Source organism: Colobus angolensis, unplaced genomic scaffold, assembly GCF_000951035.1.
Source record: "Colobus angolensis palliatus isolate OR3802 unplaced genomic scaffold, Cang.pa_1.0 Scaffold37, whole genome shotgun sequence".
Classification (NCBI taxonomy): domain Eukaryota; kingdom Metazoa; phylum Chordata; class Mammalia; order Primates; family Cercopithecidae; genus Colobus; species Colobus angolensis.
This window is the reverse complement of record NW_012117043.1, coordinates 4,445,660-4,472,606: the sequence shown is the minus strand read 5'-3', so window position 1 is coordinate 4,472,606 and position 26,947 is coordinate 4,445,660. Positions and strand designations below refer to the sequence as shown.

The 26,947-nt window shown below is 46.9% G+C and overlaps 1 protein-coding gene across 1 annotated transcript in view; it reads left to right on the top strand.

Moving 5' to 3' along the window:
* The first annotated feature begins 12,161 nt into the window (after positions 1–12,161).
* Positions 12,162–26,947, top strand: part of YPEL2 (yippee-like 2 (Drosophila)) — a 41,321-nt gene continuing 26,535 nt past the window's right edge. Inside the window, exon 1 of the mRNA XM_011953674.1 lies at positions 12,162–12,478. Coding sequence (XP_011809064.1) covers positions 12,362–12,478 — 117 coding nt within the window. The 5' untranslated portion in view covers positions 12,162–12,361. The remainder of the gene's footprint in view (positions 12,479–26,947) is intronic.

The following is a 26,947-nucleotide window of genomic DNA, read 5'->3' as shown; positions in this document are numbered from 1 at the left end:
CAGAGCGAGACTCTGTCTCAAAAAAAAAAAAAAAATCAGGTGCGGTGGCTCACGCCTGTAATCCCAGCACTTGGTGAGGCGGAGGCGGGCAGATCTCCTGAGATCGGGAGTTCCGGACCATCCTGGCCAACATGGCGAAAACCCGTCTCTACTAAAAATACAAAAGTTAGCCGGGTGTGGTGGCGGGTGCCTGTAATCCCGGCTGCTTGGGAGGCTGAGGCAGGAGAATTGTTTGAACCTGCGAGGCACAGGTTGCAGTGAGCCAGATTGTGCCATTGCCCTCCAGCCTGGGCAACAAGAGCGAAACTCCGCCTCAGGGGGAAAAAAAAGTCATCTTACAAAGGTAAACAGGCTGAGTGCATTTGCCAGGCCTCAAAGGATCGGAGGCACGTGGTGGAAGCACCTTTAAGAAGGAGGATGGAAGGGGGACTTAGATTCTTGTTAAAATCTTTCTGCTATTCCCATTCAGAGAAGAAACCCAGAAATGTGCTGTAGAGTCTCCCTTTCCCACCCCACCCCCTTTCCTCTCCCTCAGTAAATGGCACCACTGGATGACAGTTTAATAATTCCCAGAACAAAATAACTTCCAACTTTAGGCTGGCGATGACTTGGTCTTTAGACATACAATCAACCTTTTGAAAGTGTCTCTTCCCTCTTTTGCTCTTCAGTTTTTAAAAAGTTCAGTTTCCAAATTCCGGTTGCGGAAAGGCGGGGAGCCCAGCCACAGATGTCAGAGTCTAGAGTTTTGGATTTATTTGAATTGGGAGATTAAAGTCAGAAAGCCAAAGGCATGCTGACAGCTGAACAACAGAATTGTATTGGCAGATTTGTGTTGGGTGGTTTGTAGCTAATTGGGGCCCCAGCTGTGCCCTGGGGGACCAGCAGTTTAAAGAAATCAAGGTCACACAGTGCCCAGAGTCTACAACACATTCATATATTCAGCAGATATTTGAGTGTGGGAAACACAGATGACAATCAAATAATCACCTCAGTAAAATTACCGCTGTGGATAGTGCTGTATGTGTGGCATAGGGGAGTCTGACTTAGGGCTGGTTGAGGCCAGGGGAAGAGTTCCCTGGTACAGTAACTTCTGAAGATAGGCCGTATCTCTTACCCTATTTCCCAAGATCTTGTTTTCTTCATAGATCTTGTAAATGGCTATTTTTCATTATACTTGAAGTATAACCCTGTCTGGGGACAGAGATGGACCAGATTTTTCTCTGGGTCACAGATCATGGGAAAAATCTATTTGTTTTGTTTTAACCAGGATTATCGTCTCGGAGCATGATCAAATACAAAAGGAAGGACTGGTGTTGAAGGGCGGCATTCTCTTGGGGCTGGAGGAAAAGGGCACATTTGGCTCTCTCATCTCCATAGTCAAGGCAGGGCTGAGGGATCGCTCGCCTTCTTGGCCTGAATGGAGTCTGACACTTCATTTTTTTGTGACTCATTCTTGCCTAGGGTAGCAGCTCAGACTGTCCTGGGGGTTTTGTGGGGACCATCTTGGAAGAAGACTCCTAGGTTGGAACTCTTAAGAGTTTCTCTAGGGGTCTAGAAGTCCCTGCCCACCTGGGAGGGTCACTTAGGGAGCTAACCCAAGGAGGGCATACACAGACTGTCTGAAGGGCAGAGCAGGAAACGTTTCTGCTGTCAGACAGCAGCCAGGTAAAGGCATCAGAGGCTCGTGTGGTGTGGCTCATCTGAGTGATGATTTCATGGCCCTACTGAATTTCAGACTCCATCTGCTAGCCCAAATGAGTTGGCATCACAAGCGTTTACTGGCTTTTTAACTTTGTAGAGCATTAATGGTGTGTGAGTCCTGTGTAATGCCCAGATTGGATATTTTAAATGTACTGGATAGTGGCAAACTAAATAAGGCGATTTTAAAAATACCAGCTTTACGTGGCAGTGTGGTTTCACTGATGGCCATTCATTTTACTCAGTTAACATTTATCAAGGATCTCCAGTATGCTGGGGCTATGAGTCCTGGAGAGACCGCTGGGGGTGGGGTTGGGGAGAGCTGGAAGGCTGGACCTTTGACTGCAAGAAGGTCCCAGTCTGATGGGGATAGAGACTCATGAACAGTGTGATAAAATGCCATTCCAGAGAAAATTTTTTTTGTGCTGGGAGAAGGGACCACCAGCTCTGCTAGTGTCCTACTGGAGCTGAGTGTTAAGGGATGAACAGGCATTTACTCATTCCTTAAAGAATAAGGTAGGCAGAGAAGGTAGGGTAAGGCATTGCAGGAGCTGGAATAGTGTAAGGAGCACAGGATAACGACTGAGCTTGATCTGTAGGAAACAGAGGTTTGGAGTGGGGCGGGGAGGTGATGACAATATAAGAAGAGTTGGGCCCAGGCTCTTGGTGCCACCTGAAGGGTTGGACCACATCCTTTAAGCTCCTAGGAAACCACTGGAGGTTTTGAAACATGAGAGTGTGATCAGGTTGTGTTTTATAAATAGAATTCTAGAATGGGCTGGAGAGGTAAGAGCTGAGTCAGGGAGACCTGTGGGAAGCTGTCGCAGTAGTCCAGGATGAGAGAGGATGGGGTTCACAGTGCTGCTGCTGGTGACTGAGGGTGGCAACGGGAGCATGCATCTAAGAAGCAGAACCAACTGTCTAGGGGATAAATGAAGTATGACATAGAAGGGAAAGCGTAAAGGGTGTTTCCTGCTTGCGCAACTGGAAGAAGGAACAGAATTGGAATGAAGGTGAAGGCAGTCTCACTGTGTTGCCCCGGCTGGTCTTGAACTCCTGGGCTCAAATGATCCTCCCACCTCAGCCTCCCAAAGTGCTGGGATTACAGGCATGAGCCACTGTGCCCAGCGTGGAGACATCCTTTATAAAGGGTTCAAGGGTTTAGGAGTAGAAGGCACAAGTTTAGAAGGCTTGAAAGGGTGTGGGTAAGAAGGCCCAGGGGAACAAGCAGTCAGAGGCACTTGGCAGAAGCACTTCCAAGAACGATGGAAGGAGAATAGCCAGGAGATAGAGGCTCAGAGAGGTAGGAGAAGAATCCAGAGAAACACAGTAAAGCTCGTTAAGGAGCATTTCAGATGAAAGCAGCTGAAGGCAGCACCACGGCCAAATAGTATTGGCATTCTAAAGTATTAGTGTTTGTGGCTCACACCTGTAATCCCCGCACTTTGGGAGGCTGAGGCAGGTGGACCATCTGACGTCAGGAGTTCAAGACCAGCCTGGCCAACTTGGTGAAACCCCGTCTGTACTAAAAATAGAAAAATTAGCCAGCAATGGTGGTACACACCTGTAATCCCAATTACCCGGGAGGGTGAGGCAGGAGAATTGCTTGAACCTGGGAGGCAGCGGTTGCAGTGAGCCAGAATCATGACATTGCACTCCAGCCTGGGTGAGAGTGCAAGATTCCATCTCAAAAAAAAAAAAGTATTAGTGTTTGAACTTGGCATGTTGGAGACTGCCCGTAGTTTTGTTACTCAAAATCCTGGTTATGATAAATCATATTCATGAAGCATTGCCAGAAGTCTCTGTAGCTCTTCCGTTCCTCTAGAGCAGTGGTCCCCAACCTTTTGGCACCAGGGACCAGTTTCATTGAAGACAGTTTTTCCACAGATGTGGGGAATGGTTTTGGGATGAAACTGTTCCACCTCAGCTCATCAGGCATTAGTTAGATTCTCATAAGGAGCGCACAGCCTAGATCCCTGGCATGCACAGTTCACAATAGGGTTCGCGCTCCTGTGAGAATCTAATGCCGCCACTGACCTGACAGGGCGTTTTGAAGGTTGACAGAGGGATACTTTCCCCTGAGGCAAGATTTGGCAGGCAGAGCATCACTACTACATGGAACCAGGACTTTAAAGGCTAAAAGAATTCTAGAGATCATGTAGGATTATCCTTGGACGTATAACCCTCCTGAAACCAAGACTAGACCCTGCATCCAGCGTTGAGATGAATGGTTGGTTTTATTTATGAAGGAGCATGGTTTCTTTTTCTTTTTCTTTTTTTTTTGAGATGGAGTCTTGCTCTGTCTCCCAGGCTGGAGTGCAGTGGCCGGATCTCAGCTCACTGCAAGCTCCGCCTCCCGGGTTGACGCTATTCTCCTGCCTCAGCCTCCCGAGTAGCTGGGACTACAGGTGCCCGCCGCCTCGCCCAGCTAGTTTTTTGTATTTTTTAGTAGAGATGGGGTTTCACTGGGTTAGCCAGGATGGTTTCGATCTCCTGACCTCGTGATCCGCCCGTCTCGGCCTTCCAAAGTGCTGGGATTACAGGCTTGAGCCACCACGCCCAGCCGAAGGAGCATGATTTCTTGAGTATCCAAGCTGGTTTTTATTACCAGCTGGGTGGATTTGAAGTCCCACCTAGTTCCAGTGCTGTAAAAGAGGTATCTAGAAAGTGATGGTTTTCCTGTGGGTCTTGCACATCAGCTCCTTGGCAGCTTTAATAGAGGATTTTCAGAGAAGTTTCAGCAGTGGCCCTGTCCTGAGATTAATAGAGTCAGTGTAGACCACAGAGATAACTTTTTCAGTACAGTAAGTGATGGAGTGGTCTGTGTTAGGAATGACAGCAATAATATCAGGTCCCCAGCTAAGCCACAGAAGCCTTCTTAAACCACAAGGTACCTTTAAGTCGATTAGTTTAGGCCCTAACCTCCTAACCACCGTGAGTCAGCCTGGGGGCAGGAACACTGTTCCTTTTGCTCTTGTGAATAGGAACAATTCCTGTGCCTTTTCTCCCTCACTGGTAAGGGTGATTGTAGCTAATCAGGATTATTGAGTATTAACCATGTGCTGGGTGCTGTGCTGAATGCTCCAATTGCATTATCTCATTTGATCCTTCTGTCTCCTGCAGGAGGTAGGCACTATTATTATCTCCTTTCAGGCAATTTGCCCAGTGGTAATGTAGCTAGTGAGAAGAACTAAGATGGAATCCAAGTCCACCCACCTCTAGATCCTGCACTCTTAACCGCTGGGCAACACTGCTGGCCACCTCTCTCATTGGGTGGGCACAGGTCTCTCTGTGCTCTCTGCTCTAGGCTCCGGATTCTGGGGAGAGTAGGATGGGGAAGGAGGACAGCTCTCCCAGTATAAAGGCCTTCCCTTGCGATTCCATCTCTCCCTCTTTTCTGTCTCCCCCTCCCAGAAGTGACTTGCCTCCTCCTTTGTGCTGCCACTACCATTCAGCCAGGGCTGCTTTCATTCTTCACAGATGTTGGGACAGGCTATGGCTACTTAGTTACGTTCCTACCCTCCTGTCCTTAAAGTTAGCACAAGGTCCCTTTCAGGCTTTCTAAGAGTTTTTAATTTGTTTTTAAACCTAGACCAGCAATGTAAAGAATAGGCATGGATGCCAATGACAGGCCTTTGAGTGGCACCCAGGAATTGTGGTTTTCCTGGGCATCCCAGCACAGGATGGGAGTAGAGGTGGTGAGGAGAGAATTGGGTTAGATGGAGTCTGGGGACGCAGAGTAAGTTCGCCTCCTTCCTCCTTGCTTGGAGAGGGAGGGAGGGTCCTCATCGCATTTGCTACCTGTGCAGGTAGGTGGGCCTGTCCAGTTGGCAGCCAATGGGAAGCAGAGGAGGTTCAGTTCAGTGATGATGTTTAGCCTCTGCTGTGTGCCCTGTGCTGCTGAGTTCATGGAGTACAAAGATGATTCTTGGAGCCTACCTCTAGTAGAGGATACAGAGGCAGAAAAGGGTAATTTCAATTTCAGTAGGGTTAAGATGGAGGTGAACACAGGAGAGGCCACTAAGCCCAGTGTTGAGGTGACATTTGAGCTGAGTTTCAATGGTCAAGTAAGGGCCTTGTGAGGAGAGATGGGAAGGTTGTATCAGTCTGAAGGAATGGCATCAGCAAAACCATGGAAGCATGGAGTGCAAGCGTGGTGTATTGAGGGGACCTACAAGGAGTGGTACAAATTGCCACATGCCTCCAACAAAAGAGTTCCTGACACATGGTAGAATCTTAAATGTCATTTCAATAAATGGAGATGGAGGATGATAAGGTGTAGAGGATGAGTTGAGTCCGAAGCTATGCATGGGCATCAGTAGTAATACGCTCCTGGAATGTGTTATGGTTACTACATGCCAGGCACATATGGTTAGTACTTTTCTGCTAACTTAGTTCATCCTCACATGAGCCATATGAAGTAGATATTTTTGTCTCTATTTTTTGTGAGGAAAGTGAGGTCCAGAGAGGCTCGGTAATTTGTCCAAGGTCACACAGCTAGTAAATGACAGAGCTGGGATTTGCAACTAGTTCCAGGTTCTTTCTTTTTTTTTTTTAGGGTTTCACTGTGTTGCCCAGGCTAGTCTCATACTCCTGGCTTCAAGCAGTCCTTCTGCCTTAGCCTCCCAAAGTGTTGGAATTGTCGACGTGAGCCACTGTGTCCAGCCGGTCCTGTCTTTTTTTTTTTTTTTGAGACGGAGTCTCGCTCTGTCGCCCAGGCTGGAGTGCAGTGGCCGGATCTCAGCTCACTGCAAGCTCCGCCTCCCGGGTTTAGCCATTCTCCTGCCTCAGCCTCCCGAGTAGCTGGGACTACAGGCGCCCGCCACCTCGCCCGGCTAGTTTTTTGTGTTTTTTTTTTTAGTAGAGACGGGGTTTCACTGTGTTAGCCAGTATGGTCTCGATCTCCTGACCTCGTGATCCACCTGTCTCGGCCTCCCAAAGTGCTGGGATTACAGGCTTGAGCCACCGCGCCCGGCCCGGTCCTGTCTTTTTAACCACTGCTCTGTGTTGCCTTTCTGAAGGCTGTAAGAGTGATGACATGGTCAAATCTCCTTTTTAAATAGGCAACACTGGCTGGCATGCAGTGGGTGGATTTGAGGGGGAAAGAGGCCCAATGGCCTGCCAGGGCTGTATAAGTCAGAGATGCTTACCTTTGGGCTGTTGAGAGCATGGCCACTGAGGAAGCACCTCTTAGAAGGACCTCAATACTAACACATGCCTGTGGTTCCTCCAGTGTTATTGCCACTTTGTCTCATCTTGAAAAGAGAATTCTAGATTTGGGGAGATGTCCCAGTGGTACCATCTCAAAGAGCTGCTTGAAGACAAGTTAAAGGATCTTAATGGAAGGGGCAGGCTGGAATTTGGTTACACACAGGCGTCTGGTTCAACATAAATGGGAAAGAGAGGAAAAATAGGATGTTCCCAAAGGACCCCAAACTCCATGTCTGTCTGAACTCTCACGCCTTCTCCTTTTTCTTTTTCTTTTTTTTTTTTTTAAGCAGCAGCATCTGTTTTTGCCCCCCATTGGCCATTAAAAATAATAGATAAAATTTTGGTGTGTATTGTGCGCCAGCTCTGTGTAAGCACTGAGACCGTCTCACTTAACACGTAGAACCCCTGTGGAGGTTGGTCTTATTAGAGATGGGGAAGCTAAGGATCAGGGTGGTTTCATAACTTGCCGAAAGTCATGCAGCTAGAAAGGAGCGGACCTGGTTTGTGTGAGTCCAGAGCCCACTTCTTTTCCAGTCTTCACCTCCTCTCAGACACCCCATGGAAACAACAACACAGAGGCATGCGCTTGGGACCAGCCTTGTCCCGTGTCCTTCCCGTAGAGAGTCCCACTTCTCAGGTCAGTTTCCGTGGCTCGGCATGTGGTGGTCCAGCCTTGCTTCCATATCATTCCTCACGTTCCTCTGTGGCTTAACGAAAGCGTCCCGCCTCCCGCCCCTCCATCCTGGTGGCACTCAGAAGGTTCTGTTTTGCGTTCCAGCGGCAATTACTCCCTCTGGAGTGGGGAAGGCCTGTTGGCCAGGGAGGCGGGGGCGGGTGGTGCTGGCCAGGTTGGCATGTGCTCCCTGTGCGTTTGGCTCTTGGTGTTGTATCGAAGATCTTTGTTTTTAATCATAATGTCTCACATATTTTCTTTCCGTGCTGCTCATTGTTAGCTAGCTAGGAGTGGTGGCAAATCTTCCTTTAATTTCCAACATGATGGATTATTAGTTCACTGAAAATGGGGTTTCATTTGCACATGTGCCTCGAGGCTTTTAAATATTAAGCTCATTTGATGATTGTTGGGAATCAATTTAGACTCCACAGTCACGTTCTGTGAGTTGGACTCATGAAGCCCCATTAACAGGGGCTAAAGTTCAAAAATTAGAGTGAGTTCAACTCCATACTCTTAATTTCTTCCTTTAAAAAAAAAAAAATCAGTTTTCTTTCCTGAGAATTGACCCGAGAAGATTTTAAAATTTTTGCTTAAAAGGGAAGAAGACAGTGCAGATGATGAGTTTTTGGTCCCCACCTCTCAGCTTGTTCCTCTCATGAAGCCTGTTCTCCCCTTTTTTCTCAGCCCACAGGCCTTTCTTTTTTTCTTTTTCTTTTTTTTAATAGGGTCTTGCTCTGTCGCCCAGGCTGGAGTTCAGTGGCGTGATCGCGGCTCACTGCAAGCTCCACCTCCCAGGCTCAAGCGATTCTCCTGCCTCAGCCTCCCAAGTAGCTCGGACTACAGGTGTGTGCCACCATACCTGGCTAATTTTTGTATTTTTAGTAGAAATGGGGTTTTACCATATTGGCCAGGATGGTCTTAATCTCTTGACCTCATGATCCGCCCATCTCAGGCTCCCAAAGTGCTGGGACTACAGGTGTGAACCACTGCCCCTGGACCTATAAGCCTTTCTTGATCCTGCTTCTCTTTGCTTTCTACTTACCTCCTCTCATTTCTTCTAGTTTGTCCTGTACCAGTTGAACAAGATTCATGTTTCAGCAAGCCACTTTTTCTTCCCTTTTTCTTTCCTTCTTTTTTTTAATGTTCTGTCACGCAGGCTGGAATGCAGTTGGAGTGAACACTGTGCACTGCAGCCTCAGCCTCCTGGGCTCAAGTAATCCTCCCGCCTCAGCCTCTCAGGTAGCTGGGATCACAGGTGCATGCTAATTTTTTATTAGCCATGCCTGGCTAATTTTTTAATTTTTTTGTAGAGATGAGGTCTTACCATGTTGTCCAGGCTAGTCTTGAAATCCTGGGCTCAAGCAATCCTGTTTCAAAGTGCTAGGATTATAGGTGTGAGCCACCACACCTGGCTTTTCCTTTTTTCTTCTTAGGAAATGAGTCCCCTCTCTAGGATACCTGTTGATTCATATTTAAGAGCAATGGGGAGCAGAGTGACCCTGCCACAGCATAGTGTTAAAGCCTCTTGTCTAGGCCTTCCAGAGCCTTTCTAGCACCAGACAGCCTGGGCCATTGCTTATGTGGTAAATTTTTCTTTTGTCTTTTTAGGTTCAGAGCTGTGGTAAGGATGGAATGTGCGTGCGTGTGTGTGTGTGTGTGTGTGAGAGAGAGAGAGACACACACTCGCATTTAATACAAACGAGAAATGCTTATTTCACAGAAGGTAGCTTTGAATAAGTTTCGGAATTCAGATTTGAAGCTGAGCATAACCAGAAACTTCTACCTGTAAACTTTTTTTGGGGGTTTCCTTCAGAGGAGAAGTGAGAGAAGAAATAATTCTACTCTGGGGAAATGCATAATTTAGAAGCTGTCTGCATGTATGAGAAAACAGACTCTGTATCTGCTCTCTAAACTCAGACTGGCAGCCAGGTCATTGTTTCTTTTTCTCCCCTCTGTGTTTGTGTAAGACGAATGGGTCTGGTGTTCTGTGTGCTCCCCAGCGGGCAGCTAAGGCTGTGGACTCCAGCAGCATTTGGCCTGGGGGAAGCCTACTGCTTGTTTTCCCCTGCCTGTCTTTCCTATTTCCTTACTCTATAACTCACCACCCCTTCCTTTCCTGGACGTGCTGTCTATCCTGAGAATGGAACAGGAATATTAGAAAGGTTGAAGGCCCAGGCGCGGTGGCTCACACCTGTAATCCCAGCACTTTGGGAGGCCGAGGCGGGTTGATCACCTGATGTCAGGAGTTCAAGACCAGTCTTGCCAACATGGTGAAACCCTGTTTCTACTAAAAATACAAAAATTAGCCAGGCGTGGTGGTGGGCACCTGTAATCCTAGCTACCTGGGAGGCTAAGGCAGGAGGATTGCTTGAACCCAGGAGGCGGAGGTTGCCGTGAGCCAAGATTATGCCACTGCACTCTAGCCTGGAAGACAGAGTGAAACTGTCTCAAAAAAGAAGGAAAAAGGAAGGTTGAGGGTATTTCAGGAAACTCCAAGCGGGGTACTTCACTCTACCACCTTTCTACCTGTAACACTATGGCACCCAACAGCATTGGTCTTCTGTGGGCTGTCTTGTCATTCACCTTACCTGCTACTCAGAGTGTGCCCAGGGTGTGATGAAGGGGTTCTGGATCCAAAAGTTTACGTATCTTTCGTCTTATCTCCTGTGATGGCCGGGCCTAACTCTGAGGCAAAGCCGAGAGAATTATTTCCCACTTCCATTTCCTTCAAGTGTTGCTATAATGTTCACTATAACCTGAGTTTACATCTTTAAAACTAGAGGTGGGGCCAGGCGCGGTGGCTCAAGCCTGTAATCCCAGCACTTTGGGAGGCCGAGATGGGCGGATCACGAGGTCAGGAGATCGAGATCATCCTGGCTAACCCAGTGAAACCCCATCTCTAGTAAAAAAATACAAAAAACTAGCCGGGCGAGGTGGCGGGTGCCTGTAGTCCCAGCTACATGGGAGGCTGAGGCAGGAGAATGGCCTAAACCCGGGAGGCGGAGGCAGTGAGCTGAGATCCGGCCACTGCACTCCAGCCTGGGCAACAGAGCGAGACTCCGTCTCAAAAAAAAAACTAGAGGTGGGAGGCTGAGCAGGGGCGACATCATACCTTGGCCCCTGGAGGTCTGAATCCCTTCAACAGTCAGATAACTCACATATAATTGGCCTCTTTGCATGTGGAGCCTCCTTGGCTCAGGGCTGCAGAAGAGGAGTGCTCTCACTGTGGAATAAGGGGTGGTGACTGATACTGTCCTTCAGCCTAGTGCTAGGTAGTGGTGTTGGCCACTCAGGAAGATATAAAGTGTCTCAGAAGTATGGCGGCGGCCTCAGTGACTGCTTTGGTGGGAAGGATTCCAGGGAAGACGGCAGCTTTGCTTTGGAAGATTTGGTTCCAGGGAGGTTTAGAGGAAAAAGAGGATGATGATTTGCAGGCTTTCTCTAAAGATCCAGATGGATCCCAGACGTAGTCCAGCCAGGAAGATCTGATTTTGTGTATCTTCCTTCCCCATCTCCCTAAATAATTTTATCTTCAAAGCATGACGCAGGTGTTAATTAACACTCCCCACTCTCCTGGGAGGTAGGCAAGTGGAAACACCACCCCTATTAGTGAAGCCCAGGGGATAGCAGGTGCGGAAGCCTCAGGCAGGTGAGCCACAGAGAAGCAGAGGAGTCTTAGACCTTGTGGCCCTGCCCTCAGACCTTTATTTGGACTTGCTGCTCACTTAGTTACCTTGGTGCCACCTCGCTTTCTCAGTGTCTTTGGTTCCTAGTAAAAGAGCTGAGGCTGTGGTAGAAAAGATGTATGGTACTATGGGATGAATAATGGGAAGTCAAAGGGCTGGGAAGGAATTCTGGTAAAATTCACTGTTACGGTGAATTTTAGATGCAGGATTCTGATTATGCCATCGATTTCATTCATTTGGTTTAAAAAAATAATGCACTATTTACTTCTGAGTGAGGTGTATTGCAGAGAGAATCACTTCTTAGGAAAGAGGTGACTTACCACTAGGGATCCTGCTGATTGGGAACTTGATCCTTTATATCCCATGCTCAATCTCTAAAGCAAAGCCTGGAGTGTGGGGTTTGCTGCCTCTGCAGGTGATGGCTTCAAGTGTTGGATTCTCGACATCTGGAAATGGATGAGAAACCCAGGCGTGACTGTTGGATGTGGTGAACCTCTAGAGGCTAAACTTTTCCTTCTCCTTTAACCACTTGCCTTGGTTGGCTCAGGAGAGGGGGCCCTGAGGAGTCCTCTCCCTGGGGCTGTAGGTGGTAGCACATCTTCAAGCCTGATGTTATCTAGGGCTGCCTGGGAGTGATGATAATGCGTGTGCTGGGTGTCTAATGAAACTGCTGGGATGATACTGAACTTCCCTCTCCAGAAAAGCAGCCAGACTGGAGTCTCCAGTGGTTTCTTTCTCATTCTTTGGGTATCTTGGACATAATACAAGGAACAGAGAAGTGGGTCATTTGATCCTATAAGTGTTGCCTTCTTCATGGGTAGCAGTTGGATTCTGCTTGCTTTGTAGGGAGCCCTGCTCCATCAGCCAACGTTAGTCCTCTTTCCTTGATGTTACAGGCTGCTGAGAACTAGCCCTAGACCTCTGCGTGAGGGTTCTTCTGCCGAAGACATCACCAGTGTGTGGAGCCTGCCCCACACCCACCCGCTGCCAAACCACGGCCTTTACCTGTGTCTTCCGGTGTTTCCCGTGCGACCCATCCTGTGGGAGTGCCTCGTGGGCTGCCCCAGAGTTCACCCCACACTCAGCAGCGCCAATGGTGAAGATGACAAGATCGAAGACTTTCCAGGCATATCTGCCTTCCTGCCACCGGACCTACAGCTGCATTCACTGCAGAGCTCACTTGGCCAATCATGATGAACTAATTTCCAAGGTACACGTTTCCAGCAGGCCTTCCTTGCCTACCTCGGGGAGGGCGCTTAGTGCTCCTAAGGTTGCAGAGGTTTACAGGCTCTCTCAAGAATATTTGTACTCCATCTTTGTACAGGGAGCGCTGACCCACATGACTGTCTCACTCAACTGAGAAATAACTCTGAGTTGGAGGGACAGAGTAGTAGTTTAATTTGTTATTTTGGAAATGAGGTGTCATCCTTGTTGGAGGCTTTGGGAGCTGGCAGCTTGCAGGCCAGAAAAGGGAAGGGCTGGGGATTGATGGGAGCCTTGTGCTCAGCTTGCTTGGTTTAGGTTGGCGGACGAAGAGTGAAGAGTGCTCCCTGCTCAGAAGGTGAATTCTAAGAAAGCAGGGGGATGTCTTGCAAGAGGAGTTCCTTAGCAAGAAGAGAGAGCCCCCAGGAAGTTGTGAGACTGTGGAGTTACTAAAGTGGGTGGCCTTTGGCAGGGACCAAAAGTGGCTTGTTGAAGAGCAGACCCTCTGGCCTGTGGGGGCCTTTAGGGCTTATACATGAGGTAATAATGGCATGACATTTGATCATGATCAGAAGAATGGAACCCAATTTTTCCTGAGGTGCTTAGTCAGCTGCTTTCTAAAGATGGGGCTGGGGGATTATCAGGTAAATAAACCAACATGCCAGTTGTGCAATTCAGGAAATGGATCCTTCAGGCAGTGTTCTCAGGGGAACTGCTTCCCTCCTGGCCCTAGATTCCCAGGGGAAGAGAAACAGGTTTTACTAGGCAGCATGACAAAGAGAAAGAGATCATGGGAGACTTTTCCCTTACAAAAGCATCTTTACCCAGAACCAGGACTTCACGCCATTAAAGTAAAAACAAACCAACAGACCCAGATGAAGTTTTTTGTTTTGTTTTTAAATCGGTGTTCCTCATCTGTTTACAAGACCTGCTGGAAAAGGTGGCTGTTGCTTTCTTTGTCTCTGGTTTGGTAGCCCCAGCCAGAGAGGAACGAAGGATCTAGTCAGCTCTTGTAGAACAGTCCTCTCTAGCTGGCTGATTTGACCTAGGAGGTGAAGAAAGCTGCCCAAACAACCACATCTGTAGTAGTAAGGCTTTTCAAATCAGGCCTGAGGACCGAACCCCCTGTTCTAGCCATTCTCCAGGGTCTGAGGTGACCACAGAGCTTGAAGCGTACAGCCCCTTAGAGTCCTATCCTCTGGCCAGACTTGTGAATCTGCCCCACTTTCTTTTCTTTATGGTTCTGTTAATTCCTCTCCTTTATGCTGCCTACATTTCAGCCAGCCTTTAGCTTCCTTCTCAGCTTCCCTTTGAATTTTGGGGAACCCCTTGAGTCTGGAAGTTTGAATGTGAGAAGGTGTCAGTGAGAGAAGAGAGGAGTTGCTCTCTTGGGTGCTGGAATTGGGTTTGCAAAGTTGGAGGGGAATTGTGAGTTGTCCGTTTTTTTTTTTTTTTTGGAAATCTCTAGAGAAATTATTTGCCTATGTCTACTGGGAAAGCCAAGAGATCTTTTTTTTTAATACAAGGAATCAGTGCTATGTATCATAAGAAATTGAGGTACCAATAAGGTATTTTAGCACCCTCTATGTACTAAAAACTGCAGCTTGACACTTTATAAATGTTACCTTAACCTTCGTATGAAGTCTTTAAGGTAGGTGACATGAGTCATATTTTATGCGGATGAAGAAGCTGAAACTCATAAAACTTGTCCAAGATGTCAAATCAGAGGTTCAGAGAAGAGTGATTACTCTGAGTGGGTGTTCAGGAGGGATTGCTGGAGGAGGTGGTTCTTTGATCTGGGCCTTGTAAGATGGGCAGAAGTTGAGTATGTGGAGATGGTAATGGCCTTCAGAATTTATGTCTTACCTCTTTGGCCTGGTGTACAGGGCCTTTGACAATTTGGCAGAGTCTGACTTTTTTGTTAGGTCTCCGGCCAGCTCTCTACTTTGTTTCAGCCACTCGGAACCAAGCCACATTCCCTGAATATGCAGGTATGGGTGTTTCAGGGCTGTGTGCCTTACTTAGTCAAGAGTGTCCCTTCTCCTTCACCTCCCTCCTTCACTCCTTTCTCCTGAGCTCTTTCTTATTCGTCCTTGGGCATGGCCTATATCTGCTTTACATCTCAGGGTCAGAACCTGACCCATGGCAAGATCTCAGTAAATGATAAATGAATAGATGGAGGTTGAGCCTTGGAGAAGACAAGTAATGAGAAAAAAAAATACTTTGTTGGCCTCATGTCCTTCCTGTCCCTTTTGGGGCAGAAAGGCTCATTCACAAGTCCAGGCCAAAGTCAGCACAGGCTTCAGTTTCATTGGCTCAGGCCGGTACACAGATGGGGTGCATTAGAGCTTGATGATTTAAAGGGTTGGGTGAAATGCCTGGCTGTGGGGAGAGCTGAGGGAGCTGCGGCTGGCATTGCACAAAGGTTCCTTTATTTCACTCCTCAGCCACCCCCGGCGTTAAATAATCTATAGATTCTTATGCAGGTCTGCCTAATGGAAAGATCATTGCCCCAGCCTCCTCCTTGGAAAATAGGCCTTTCTTTTCATTCCCCCCGCCCCACCTCTCTTCCATTTAAGAAAGTTCAAGGAGAGAATGTCTCTCCTGTTCTCCTCTCTTGACTTAATCTCCTATGCAGTTTCAGAATCTGCCCAGTGGGAGTTAGGAGCTGGGAAGCAGATAACTGGAGCTGGATCAGCAGTGTAATTAAATGATACTTTGTACTGGTAATAGGGCCTTTCATCTGAAAGCTTGACATTCGTTTGGTGAAAAAAAAAAAAAAAAGAAAGAAAAAAAGAGAAAAAAAATGAGTGCTTTCATTATGAAGAAGGGGATACAAAAATCTGAGTGTGTGACCAGCAGTGAACCGGGACTAGGACTGGAACTTCAGGCTCCCTTCTATCAGTGTGCCTAAGCCTACATGGAAGTGTAGAGTTACATAGTTTTTAAAAACAAATGGAGTCTGTATTGCCATGGTGGTGGAAAGAATCCCGTACCAGTCTTTCTACCTTCACAGCTTACTCTAGATCCCTAGAGGCCTAGTTACGTGCAATCAGCTGTCCAACTTCCAAGCCTCAGTTTCTCACTCATAAAATGGGTAAAAATAATGTTTACTATGTTTAATGCTGTCTTAGTCCATTAGGGCTGCTAAAACAGTGTATCATAGACTAGTTAGCTTATAAACAACAGAAGTTTATTTCTCACAGTTCTGGAGGCTGGGAAGTCCAAGTTCAAGACACCACCAGATTGAGTCCAGTGAGGCCCTGCTTTCTGGTCCACAGACAGCTCCTTTGCACTTAATCTGACATGGTAGAAGGGAAGGGTCTCTCTGTGGCCTCTTTATAAGGACACTAATCCCATTCACAAGAGCTTTGGCCTGATGACCTGATCACCTCCCAAAGGCCTGATCTCCCACTACCATCATCTTTGGGGTGAGCATTTCAGCATATGAATTTTGGGGAGACATTCAGACCATAGCAGATGTCTCTGGCGGCCAGCACCTAGTGTGTGCTCATGATGTGCTCTCCCAATGACAGTCCTGTGGAGTAGGCATACACCTCACTGGGGGAGCCCGTTTATCTCATTGCATTGTTATGAGGCTCAGATGAGATCATGGATGTGTGGGTGGTTTGCAAATCACAAACCTCTATGTAAATATAAAGTAGTCTGTTTGCTTCTCTTGGCCTTACTGTCCAAAAGAAAAGAACAGAAAGGCAAGGGGGTGGGTTGGAGGGAATTATTCCTGCCTGACACCAGTGAGTTTTAGTTTGGCTAAGATGGGTTCACTTGGTACCTGAGGCACAAGAAGAGTTGGCTATGAGAAGGGGTAATAGCCAGCCAAGCGTGTCTGTAGAAAGGTAACATGGCATTTTCTCTGTAACATGGTAAAGAGGGTAGGGGAAAAGCTCTTTGAATTGATGACAGAACTATCTAGGGAATGTGCCGAGGCATCCTACAATTTCTTTCTTAGGGGTGTTGTGGTCTAAATGCTGGAATGTTTGCATGCAGAGGTGTTTTGAGTTGGCATGAGGAGTTGCTCACATTGTTTCTTCCCTAATGGTACATATAAGCCCTAGTATAAAAATATACTTTGGTTATAAAATAATAATAGCTTCATTTGGAACAGTTAGTAGCCAGCCCTAGTGAGAATAATCCAAACACTCATTTTAGTGAACATAATCTATTATGGAAACCTGGGTCTTCACAAAGCTTCTGTATGAAAATGTTCTGTCTGTCATACTCCCTTTGCCTCTCTTCTGCCAACCCCTTAATGGCATTGTGGAGTAGGCCATTTAGGAAGGATAAATTGGATTAATCTGTCACAGACCCACTTCGGGGCCTTGTGACTTCATGCCAACACACGGTTGCTTTAGTGCTCTGGGTCCTGGAGGAAAGGAGTTGTAGGGTGCTGTACAGGGGTATCTAATGGGGGCAGGATGAGGAAACCTTTTGCTCAGTCTCCAGAACTATTTACGTTATTGTTATATCAGATCTATAGGTCAGATTATCTTCCGGTGACAAATACGGAATTTCCAGAATTACAGATCATCTCACTCAAACCTCTCTTCATGAGGAAACAGGCCATGGGTGACTCAATGATCAGACTGAGGTCACACAGCCTCAGAGCCAGGGCCGTCCACTTCGTACCCCTCCCCAGCGTTCTGTGTGAGGAGCCCTGGCCTGACTTGTTTTCAAGCTCTGGGCAGTCTTTCTGAGGTTAGGAACATTTAGAAGGCAGGTGGTTTTTGTTCCCTGTGGGGTTCCATTGGGCTTACAGTGGTGACATTTTGGTTTTCCCTTCCTGTCTAGAGATTAGATGCAGCATTGCTTTGAGAAGAGTCAGGGAGTGAGATGTTCTGAAGCCTTGTATTGATCTAGTGGCTGCCAAGAGGTAGACCCTTGGTTTCCCACCTCTGGCTCTGAGCCCTGGTGTTCTACACCAGTGTAGTGTAGTACCCCCGTGCAGTGGCGTGGAGGCAGTGCCACGGAGGGAGTGCTGCTATGGAAGTACCGAGATCTGTCCCATCCCGTCCTCTCTACCTGTCACGACAGGGATTTGTTTCTCAATTCCCATGGCTCACCAGTTCGGTTTGTTTGTTTGAAATTTTTTTTTTGAGACGCAGTTTCATTCTTATTGTCCAGGCTGGAGTACAGTGGCATAATCTTGGCTCACCTTAGCCTCTGCCTCCCAGGTTCAAGCGATTCTCCTGCCTCAGGCTGCTGAGTAGCTGGGATTACAGGCATGCACCTCCGTGCTCAGCTAATTTTGTATTTTTAGTAGAGACGAGGTTTCTCCATGTCGGCCAGGCTGATCTCGAACTCCCGACCTCAGGTGATCCTCCCACCTCGACCTCTTAAAGTGCTGGGATTACAGGCGTGAGCCACTGTACCCAGTCTTTTTTTTTTTCTTTTCTTTTTCTTTGCAGGGGGTGGGGATGGGGTCTTGCTCTGTGGCCCAGGCTGGAATGCAGTGGTATGATTTCACTGCACCTGGCCAGTTTGTGTTTTTAATGTACAATAAAACTACTCTCTAAAATCGTGATGGAATTATCTATGTCCTGAAAACCTCATGTAAATAATAAATATAGGAACATAGTTTCTAAAAATCCCCTCGTTTCTTTTTTTTCTCCAGATGCCCTGGAAAACAGTATAGTGAGCATTGAGTTATATCATTAGTAGTGTTGTTAGTGGCTACTGTGTCACTTCAGACAACATAATTCATAAAGGATATGTACAATATAATCAGACCAGAATGCCAGTTAGCAAGAATTAAAAATAAAGATGAAAAGAAATAATAAATATATACAATATGAGATGGAACTCTTGAAGATAATTATTCTATGAACTTACCTAATTTGCAAAATAGATAATTTTAGCCCTAATTTTGTTAATTGAGCTCTAATTTTGATATTCAGTGGATATATGACATAATGATTTTTACAAAAACTATACTCGAATAAAATTCATATTTTTTAAGAGGAAGGAAAAAACAGATTGCTGGCATAAATGTCTATCTCAAAAAGTAAGCCTTTTGTTTCTAGCGTAGTGGGACTTGGCTCTTTACCGGAGCAGTGGTACTAAGAAGCAGAAGGGTGGGAACAACTGCTCTCTATGGCCCGAGCTCTAGTGGGTGCCTCTGCCACTTTGCTGTTGAATGTCAGTGTTTCTTTTTTATTTATTTTTTTGAGATGGAGTCTCACTCTGTTGCCCAGGCTGGAGTGCAGTGGTGCGATCTCGGTTCACTGCAACCTCCGCCTCCTGAGTTCAAGAGATTCTCCTGTCTCAGTCTTCAGAGTAGCTGGGATTACAGGCATGCACCACCACACCTGGCTAATTTTTGTATTTTTAATAGAGACAGGGTTTTGCCATGTTGGCCAGGCTGGTCTCGAACCCCTGACCTCAAGTTACCCGCCTGCCCTGGCCTCCCAAAGTGCTAGGATTACAGACGTGAGCCACGACGCCTGGCCATGTCAGTGTTTCTTAAACATCACTTCTAAGCTACAGCCAAAGCAGAAGTGACAAATTATGGAAGAGTTCCAGCACAATCCAGTAAGTCCAGTTTCAACACATGCTCTACCCATTTGGCTTTTATAAAAGAGAATTACATTTCCCAAACCCAAATTACTTAATTCTTTTCTTCAAGTATGTGACCTTTGAAAGCCCCGTCTCCTACTAATGAAGCATTGACTTTTTTGTACTCCTGTAGAAGTATCTGTTGACCACCCAGGAAGGGGTGGCAGGTGAATCAAATCTGTACAGAAAGTCTCCAAACAAAGGGATGTGGTTACTTTACAGTGTTTCTTGGTGAAAAGAAACTATTTGGGGCTTATAAAATATAGTATCTTATGGTACCTTTCCTCCATAGGGGCAGAGATTGAATGTGTTCAGGATGAAAAGAGCCATGAATTAGGCTGGGATTTTTTTTTTTTTTTTTTTTTTTTGATACAGAGTCTCACTCTGTCACCCAGGCTGGAGTGCAGTGGTGCAATCTTGGCTCACTGCAATCTCCACCTCCTGGGTTCAAGCAATTCTTGTGTCTCAGCCACCTGAGTAACTGGGATTATAGGCGTGCATCACCATGCCCAGATGATTTTTGTATTTTTAGTAGAGATGAGGTTTCACTGTGTTGGCCAGGCTCGTCTCGAACTCCTAACCTCAAGCAGTCCGCCTGCCACTGCCTGCCAAAATGCTGGGATTACAGATGTGAGCCACCGCACCCAGCTTGGGATAATTTCTATAGCACAGTTGGTCCACAGTGGGACCATTTTAACTGTATCTCAAGAGTTTCTGGTGTATGTGGGGACTGTGCCTATACTTGCTCTTTTCATCTTATTGATTCCATTCTGTCTTTGCACGAATACTAATTATGTACTCTGTGTGTGTGTGTGTGTGTGTGTGCGCGTGTGTGCGCGCACGTGCACGCACATGCACATAGCACTATTTTAGATATATAATACTACCCTCAAAAATTTTCTCAGGGAACTTTTATCTTAGTTTGGGAGATAATAGATTCATGTTATGCCTTCTTGAAGTTTCTACCTCATCTTTTATGTTTCTCTTAAAGCAGTTATCACAGTGTGATGACACGTTTCCCATTAGCCTGTGGATTACTTGAGGAGACGATTGTGATACCATTTTTGTGTCTCTAGAAGCAGCATGGCTCCTAAGACTGGTAAATTCTCGGTGAATATTTGAGTCACTTAGTACTCAGATAGAGATCTTTTTTTTTTGAGATGGAGTCTCACTCTGTCGTCCAGGCTGGAGTGCAGTGGCCGGATCTCAGCTCACTGCAAGCTCCGCCTCCTGGGTTTATGCCATTCTCCTGCCTCAGCCTCCCAAGTAGCTGGGACTACAGGCACCCGCCACCTCGCCCGGCTAGTTTTTTGTATTTTTTTTTTTTTTTTAGTAGAGACGGGGTTTCACCGTGTTAGCCAGGATGATCTCGATCTCCTGACCTCGTGATCCGCCCATCTCGGCCTCCCAAAGTGCTGGGATTACAGGCTTGAGCCACTGCGCGCGGCTCAGATAGAGATCTTTATCAGTGAGTTTCAGTCTGGGTCCATGGACTGGCTTCAAGGACTCCATGAAATTGTGTGTGTCATTCTGTGGGCATGTATATTTTTCTAGGGAGGGTTTCATGGCTTTCATCAGGCTCTCCACCAAAGATACTGTTGGTTAGAAAAGGAAAAAAACACACGCACAACCAAACTTTAAGATCCATCTGTCTAGAAAACGCAGTTCTGGGAAGACTTGGTGGAAGAAGTAGCATTGAACTGTGCTTGGAAGCAGAAGCCTCAAATGATGGGGAGGAGCTGATAAAAGGAGCGGCAGGAACAAAGAGCCAGAGGCAGGGAGCACACAGGCAGCAGCCATTTTTTAGGGTAGAGGTTGAAAAACTGTGAAAACATTGAAAGTGTAGGTCGAAGCCAGATTATTAGAAGAATAGAAGCTAGGATGTTATCCCATTGACAGTTGGTTACTACTGAAGACTTTTAAGCAGGTAATGACATGGCCAGCAAATGGTCAGTGTTGCTGTGGTGTGGCAGATGAACTAGTGAGGAAGAGACTAGAAGGGGGCAAGTGGTGTCTGTCCATTGCAGTGGTCTGAATGTGTTCCAGGCACATAGTGGTCATTCAGCAAATACTCATTGACCACTGCTTGGCAAAGAAATAGAAGCATTCTATGGTTTAAAAAAAAAAAATTGTCTTTATCATTTGTAGGCATGGACAAGGGGAATTGAGTTCAGGAAGTCACATGCTTTAAATGGGAGGCAGACCTGTCCCACAGTCATGCCTGCTCCCTGCAAAAATTAATGATCTGGGCACACACAGAGTTGCTCACCAATTTAGTATCAAGGGAGCTGCTTGGGACCAAATCTGGCGAATCATCTTTATGTTTTGTTTTTCTTTTGCTGCAGACTGCAGGCAGCTGGAGCACAAAATCTGCTCAAATGTGATCTTTTCTGTGTGGTTACTTTAAATACCAAAAGGAAATGTTGACTTGAGCGATGAGGCGTACCCTGAAAATTAACTCTGTGGTTTGCAGATGCCTTTAAGGTTCCAATCATAAGACTGTTTAGTATATTATTAGTGTCTAGGCTCTCAGCAGGGACACTGGTAATCAAGCTTGTATTCCCAGTGAAAAATTCAAAGAAACTCTTTTTCATCAGGGTGTTCACCCTGGGAAGCAAGGAGTGGGTGCAGGATCCCTCTGTTTCTGTTTGAGTGGTGGCACTTCCTCTGGCCTCTGGAATGGTAAATCTGCACCATTGCTAGTTTGGCTCTTTGTATTTGGGGGCCTGACTAGAATCCACTGTCATACACTACTTGTTCGGTTCCATAATTCTTGTGTTTTAAACAACATTTAAACCTAGATGGTAGGGATAAGGAGATGAGTCCTGCACTTAAAGAGCCTGTGATGTTTAGGAAACAAGGGAAAGCGAGGCTCACCATGGAGGGTAGAAGAACTTTACAGTAGATTAGGTTATTTGGTGTTGTAACAAACACACAAGATGAAAAATTACGTTGCTGCTATTAGCTACTATTGATTGAACACCTCCTTAGGTTTATATATATAGAGAGAGAGAGAGAATCTCGCTATGTTGCCTAGGCTGATCTCAAACTCCTCACCTTCAGCAGACCTCCCACCTCAGCATCCTGAAGTGTTGGGATTACAGGTGAGCCACCACATTGACACTGGTCCTAAAGACTTACATTTTTTTTTTTTTTTTTTTTTTGAGATGGAGTCCTACTCTGTTGCCCAGGCTGTGCAGTGGCACAATCTCTCTCACTGCAGCCTCTGCCTTCTGGGTTTGAGCAGTTCTCCTGCCTCAGCCTCTCGAGTAGCTGGGATTACAGGCACCTACCACCACGCCTGGCTAGTTTTTGTATTTTTAGTAGAGATGTGGTTTCACCATGTTGGCCAGGCTGGTCTCGAACTCCTGACCTGACCTCAAGTGATCCACCTGCCTCCACCTCCCAAAGTGCTGGGATTACAGGCGTGAGCTACTACACCCAGAACACTTTCTTCTTGATTGAGCACCTACTGTGTGCCAGGAACTCCTTTAGGTATTTTACTTACTCTGTCACTTTACAACATCCTTTCAAGGTGGGGATTAATTAAGGCCATAGGTTACCAGGTTACCAAGAAGCCAGATGGGTTCAGATTCAGATCTGCTCATGTACTTTTTGCTCCCACTTGGCAATGTGGCCTAGGTTCTTTCGGCCTTGCCTGTTTTATGGTCTCACTCAGTAATCCTTGTGGCAAATCCCACCCTTTCTTCCCTCCTGTCATTTCCTTTGCCTTGGTGAATCCTCCTCCTTTCCTCTCTCTCTTTTCAGTTTCTACCCATTCTTGAAGAACAGCTCACATCTTTTTTTCTTCTAGTGAGTCTTCCTGGTCTATAGGATGCTCTGAATGTCAGTGGAACTCACTGTCTGGTTGTTCATTTTAATGACTGTCTTGTGGTATGGTCTGTGTTGTTATGGTTGCATGCACTTTTTATGTATAATTGTCTTGCTTCCTAACAAGATTCTCAATGTCCTGGAGTCACAGATGCTCAGAACTTTATGGCCGAAGGTACCTTTGAACCTGGAGTTCCTAGTTCAACTCCTCATTTTACAGATTAGGAAACCAAGGCCCAGAGAGAAGCTGAGGGCCTCTTGATTTTGCACTTTGCCACCTCCCCTCCACCACACCACCTTGCACATAGCTGGTGCTTGTAAGTGCTGGAGGAAGCCCTGGGAGAGGGCATCCGGAAGACTGACAGTGTCAAGCACTATGATCTTGGGCAAGACTGTTCACCTCTCTGGCTCTCCCTTTTCTTCATTTATCCAAATGAGTGCAATAGGTTAGACTGTCTTTAAAGTTCCTTCTACTTCCCCCTGCATCTTCTGAGTCTAATGTAGTAGCATAAGATGATATGAGGCCATATAACATAGCAGCTCGTGGTATAACCTCTGAGCCAGACCGCCTGGGTTCCAACCCTGGCTTATTCATTTGGTAACTGTGTACATTAAGTAATCTCTCTGTGTCTTTTTTTTTTTTTTTGAGACAGAGTCTCGCTCTGTCACCCAGGCTGGAGTGCAATGGTGTGATCTCAGTTCACTGCAACCTGCACCTCCCGAGCTGAAGCAGTTCTCCTATTCAGCCTCCCAAGTAACTGGATTACAGGTGCCTGGCACCACACCAGCTTTTTTCTTTTTTTTTTTTGTAGAAGATGGGGTTTTGCCATGTTGGCCAGGCTGGTCTCGAACTCCTGACCTCAGGTGATCCACTGGCCTCGGCCTCCCAAAGTGCTGGGATTACAGGCGTGAGCCACTGCGCCCAGCCCCCTTTGCGTCTTAATGGCCTCACCGGCAAATGGGAATAATAGTAATATTATTAATTAATCCCATACCTGATGGGATTTTTGTGGAAATTAAATGAGATAATTGATGTGAAGTCCTCACCACAGGGCCTGGCATATGACAAATGCTCAATAAATGTTGGAAGCTAGTGTTTTTCTATGAATAGTCACTAGGGAAAACCAAATGGAAAGTGACAGAACTAGGGCCTGGCACACTTGCTTGTTGCCCTTCTTTTTGGAGAGTCTCAGCAGTTGCCTTTGAGCCCTACAGCTGTCATCCGTGGTCTTTTGAGGCCTCTCATTGTGGAGTCGCTTGTTCCTTATCCCAGGGGGACCAGCAGGTCTCAGGAGGTAGTGAAATAGCAGCACCTTCCACTACGGCTCTCTGGGGCCTTACCTGCAGGCAGCAGCGAGGCCTCTCTAGAATGCCAATGGAAAAGCCTGTCCCTGCCTGCTTCCCTTCCAGTCTGTCAGGTGGTTACTGTGCCTCTGACCCAGCCGAGGACCTCAGTCTGCTGTGACACAGCAGCCTAGGCGGCTGGAAGAGAAGTCCCTGGCCTGGACAGTGAAGCTGGAGCTGAGAATTGCTTGTCAGTTTGATTCCTTCTGTGACTTCGGGTGGGGGACGGGGGAATGTTTTGAAGGAAACCACTTTCTTTATCTTAAAAAAACAAAACCAAAAGAGAATCTCTGATAACCTTTGTTTCCAAAGCACTCAGCAAAGCTGCTGAAAGGAGGGTTTGACCTGGTGACCCAGAGTATTATCTCTGGGGTAAGGGCTGCCCAGCCAAGAGGAGCTTTAGCTGTTTCCCTCCTCTCCCTGGCTGGACAGTGAGTCGGAGGAGGAGGGGGAGAGGAAGAGAGGAGGAGATGGCTCCGCCAGCTGCTGCTAAAACAACATCTGATCAGTCCGTAAACTCCCTCCCCTCCAGACCACAGTGATGTCAAGAGGCGGAGCAGGTGGCGCTGGGTCTCCCCTCGCCTTTAGTCCCTGACACCCTTGGGTCTTTGAAGGGGTAAATTGTGATCATCAAAAGGAAAATTCCCTATCTTTGGGGCCTCAGGAGCTCCTTTTCCTTCCTGTTAGGGTTGGCTGCACCAAGAGCAATTTTCTGTTTCCTCATGTATCTGTTGGGAAGCTAACTGTCACCTTAGCGTCCCAGCCGATAAATGAGGAAACAGATAAGTGTTTCCTCACCAAAACGAAAAATCCCTGAGTGAACCCTTCTGCACTGCGCCTGTCATTTATTCCACGTTGCGTGAGCTCCTCTTACGTGTTAGACCCTGGGAATACAGTGGCAAACAGATGCAAGCTTTGCCTTCACTGAGCCTGTACCCAGTACCCTTTGGTTCCTGGAAGGCCTGGCACCTTAAAAAGCGGCTGGTGGCAGCAGAAATGAGGACCTCCTTCCTGAACCTGGCCCTTAGGGTTATCTAGGGCGGCTGAGAAACCAGCATTTCCATAGTGCTTTCCATTCAGCTTGCCTAATTTTCATGAGAGGCTGAAGTGCTTTCAGCCTTTTGTTTCCCTGACGTCCCTGTCCTCCCTTGCAGAGTCGGCCTGAGCTAGCCCAGCCTAGTGGGGCAGCTGCCTGTTCTCTGATGCATCTTTGGAGGAATGTCTGTGTTCTCAGGACCAGGCCTCTCCCCACTGTTTACATTCCTGACCTTCTGAAAGCTGCCAGCTTTATCCACAGATGGCCTTTCCGCTTTAGATGCCAAATGTTCCAAACGACAGGTAGAACTCTGGGAGGGCCTTTAAGGTTCATCCCAGACACATTCAGCTAGGAAACCTGAGGAGAGAGGAAGCCGGTGAAACAAGACTTCATGGAGCTCTTTGAAGCTCGAAGCCCCCATATTTCTTGATTCTCCCCGCAGCGGGAGGAAAAAAAAAAAAAAAACGCCAGAAAAAAAAAAAAAAAAAAAAAAACGCAAAGTGTGTCGGTGTGGAAGGAGAGTTCCTCCCTGTCCATCTCTTTCTCTATAAAAACAAGAGGCCAACCTGCCCTGAGCATTGTGGGGGCAGGTGCTTGGAGAAAGGAAAGCCGATAAGATAAGGTCTGACAAATCTAGGTCACCCGGCTGCTGCCAGGTACCTGTGTGACTGGTCACCTTGAAACTGACAGGAGTATGGACTTTTGTTCAAGGCTCAGACTGGCTGATTTCCCATGCCTTTGTTTATTCAGTAAACATTAATTGAGTGCCATTATGTGCCAGGCCATGTGCTAGGTGTTACAGGTCCCTGTGTGCCTGTGACAGGCAAAAATCTCCTCTTGAATCCCAGGCCTGTAACCAGGGCTAAAAAAAGAAATGACTTCATTCAAAAGCCAGTTGGTTCACTAACTTCCAGAGTAGGGGCAGCCAGTCCCTTGGTAAGAAGGGAGGAGCTGTTTGCAGTTTTGATTCCCTGTTCTTTGGGCTCCATCCAAAGGTCTGCAAAACTTTTTCTATAAAGGCCAGATAGTATTTTACGCTTTGCTGTACACAGGGTCCCCACTCAAATCTGCAGCCACAGAGAATATATAAACAAATGAGCATGGGTGTTTTCCAGAAAAACTTCATTTGCGAAACAGGTGAAAGGCCCAATTTGGCCCTTGGACTGGTTTACTTAGCCCTGGGTAAGATGATGAGAATGACTGTTGTGAAATGGGTGTTAGAGAAATAGATTTCTGTGATTTCAAGAGAAATCTCAAACCAGCATGGTGGCTTGTATGGAGAGTGTAGGTGTTGAGTCTCTGTGCTAACTGACAAGGTCTTAATTGACACCCTGGTGAGAATTCCATTCCATAGGCCAGACTTCAGCCCCAGCCGCCTAGCACCCACAGGTTCCCATCTCTAGCACCCACAGGTTCCCACCGTAGGTTACAAGGCGATCAAGCCAGATAGGGCACATAGTTTCCTACAGTGTCATCGCTGTAATGGGAAAACAGTGTGGGGCCCTGCTGACGGAGAGTGTGTGGCACCATTTGAAAAGCCTTGAATGAGGGTCAAGCCATCTCTGCTCTACACTTGGCTTTGCACTAAATTTTCAGTGTGGCATTGAGCAAGTCACTTAACCTCCCTGATCACCCTGCATATATTAAATCCTACTGTATGAAGCACTGGGGATACAGAAATGAATGCAATGA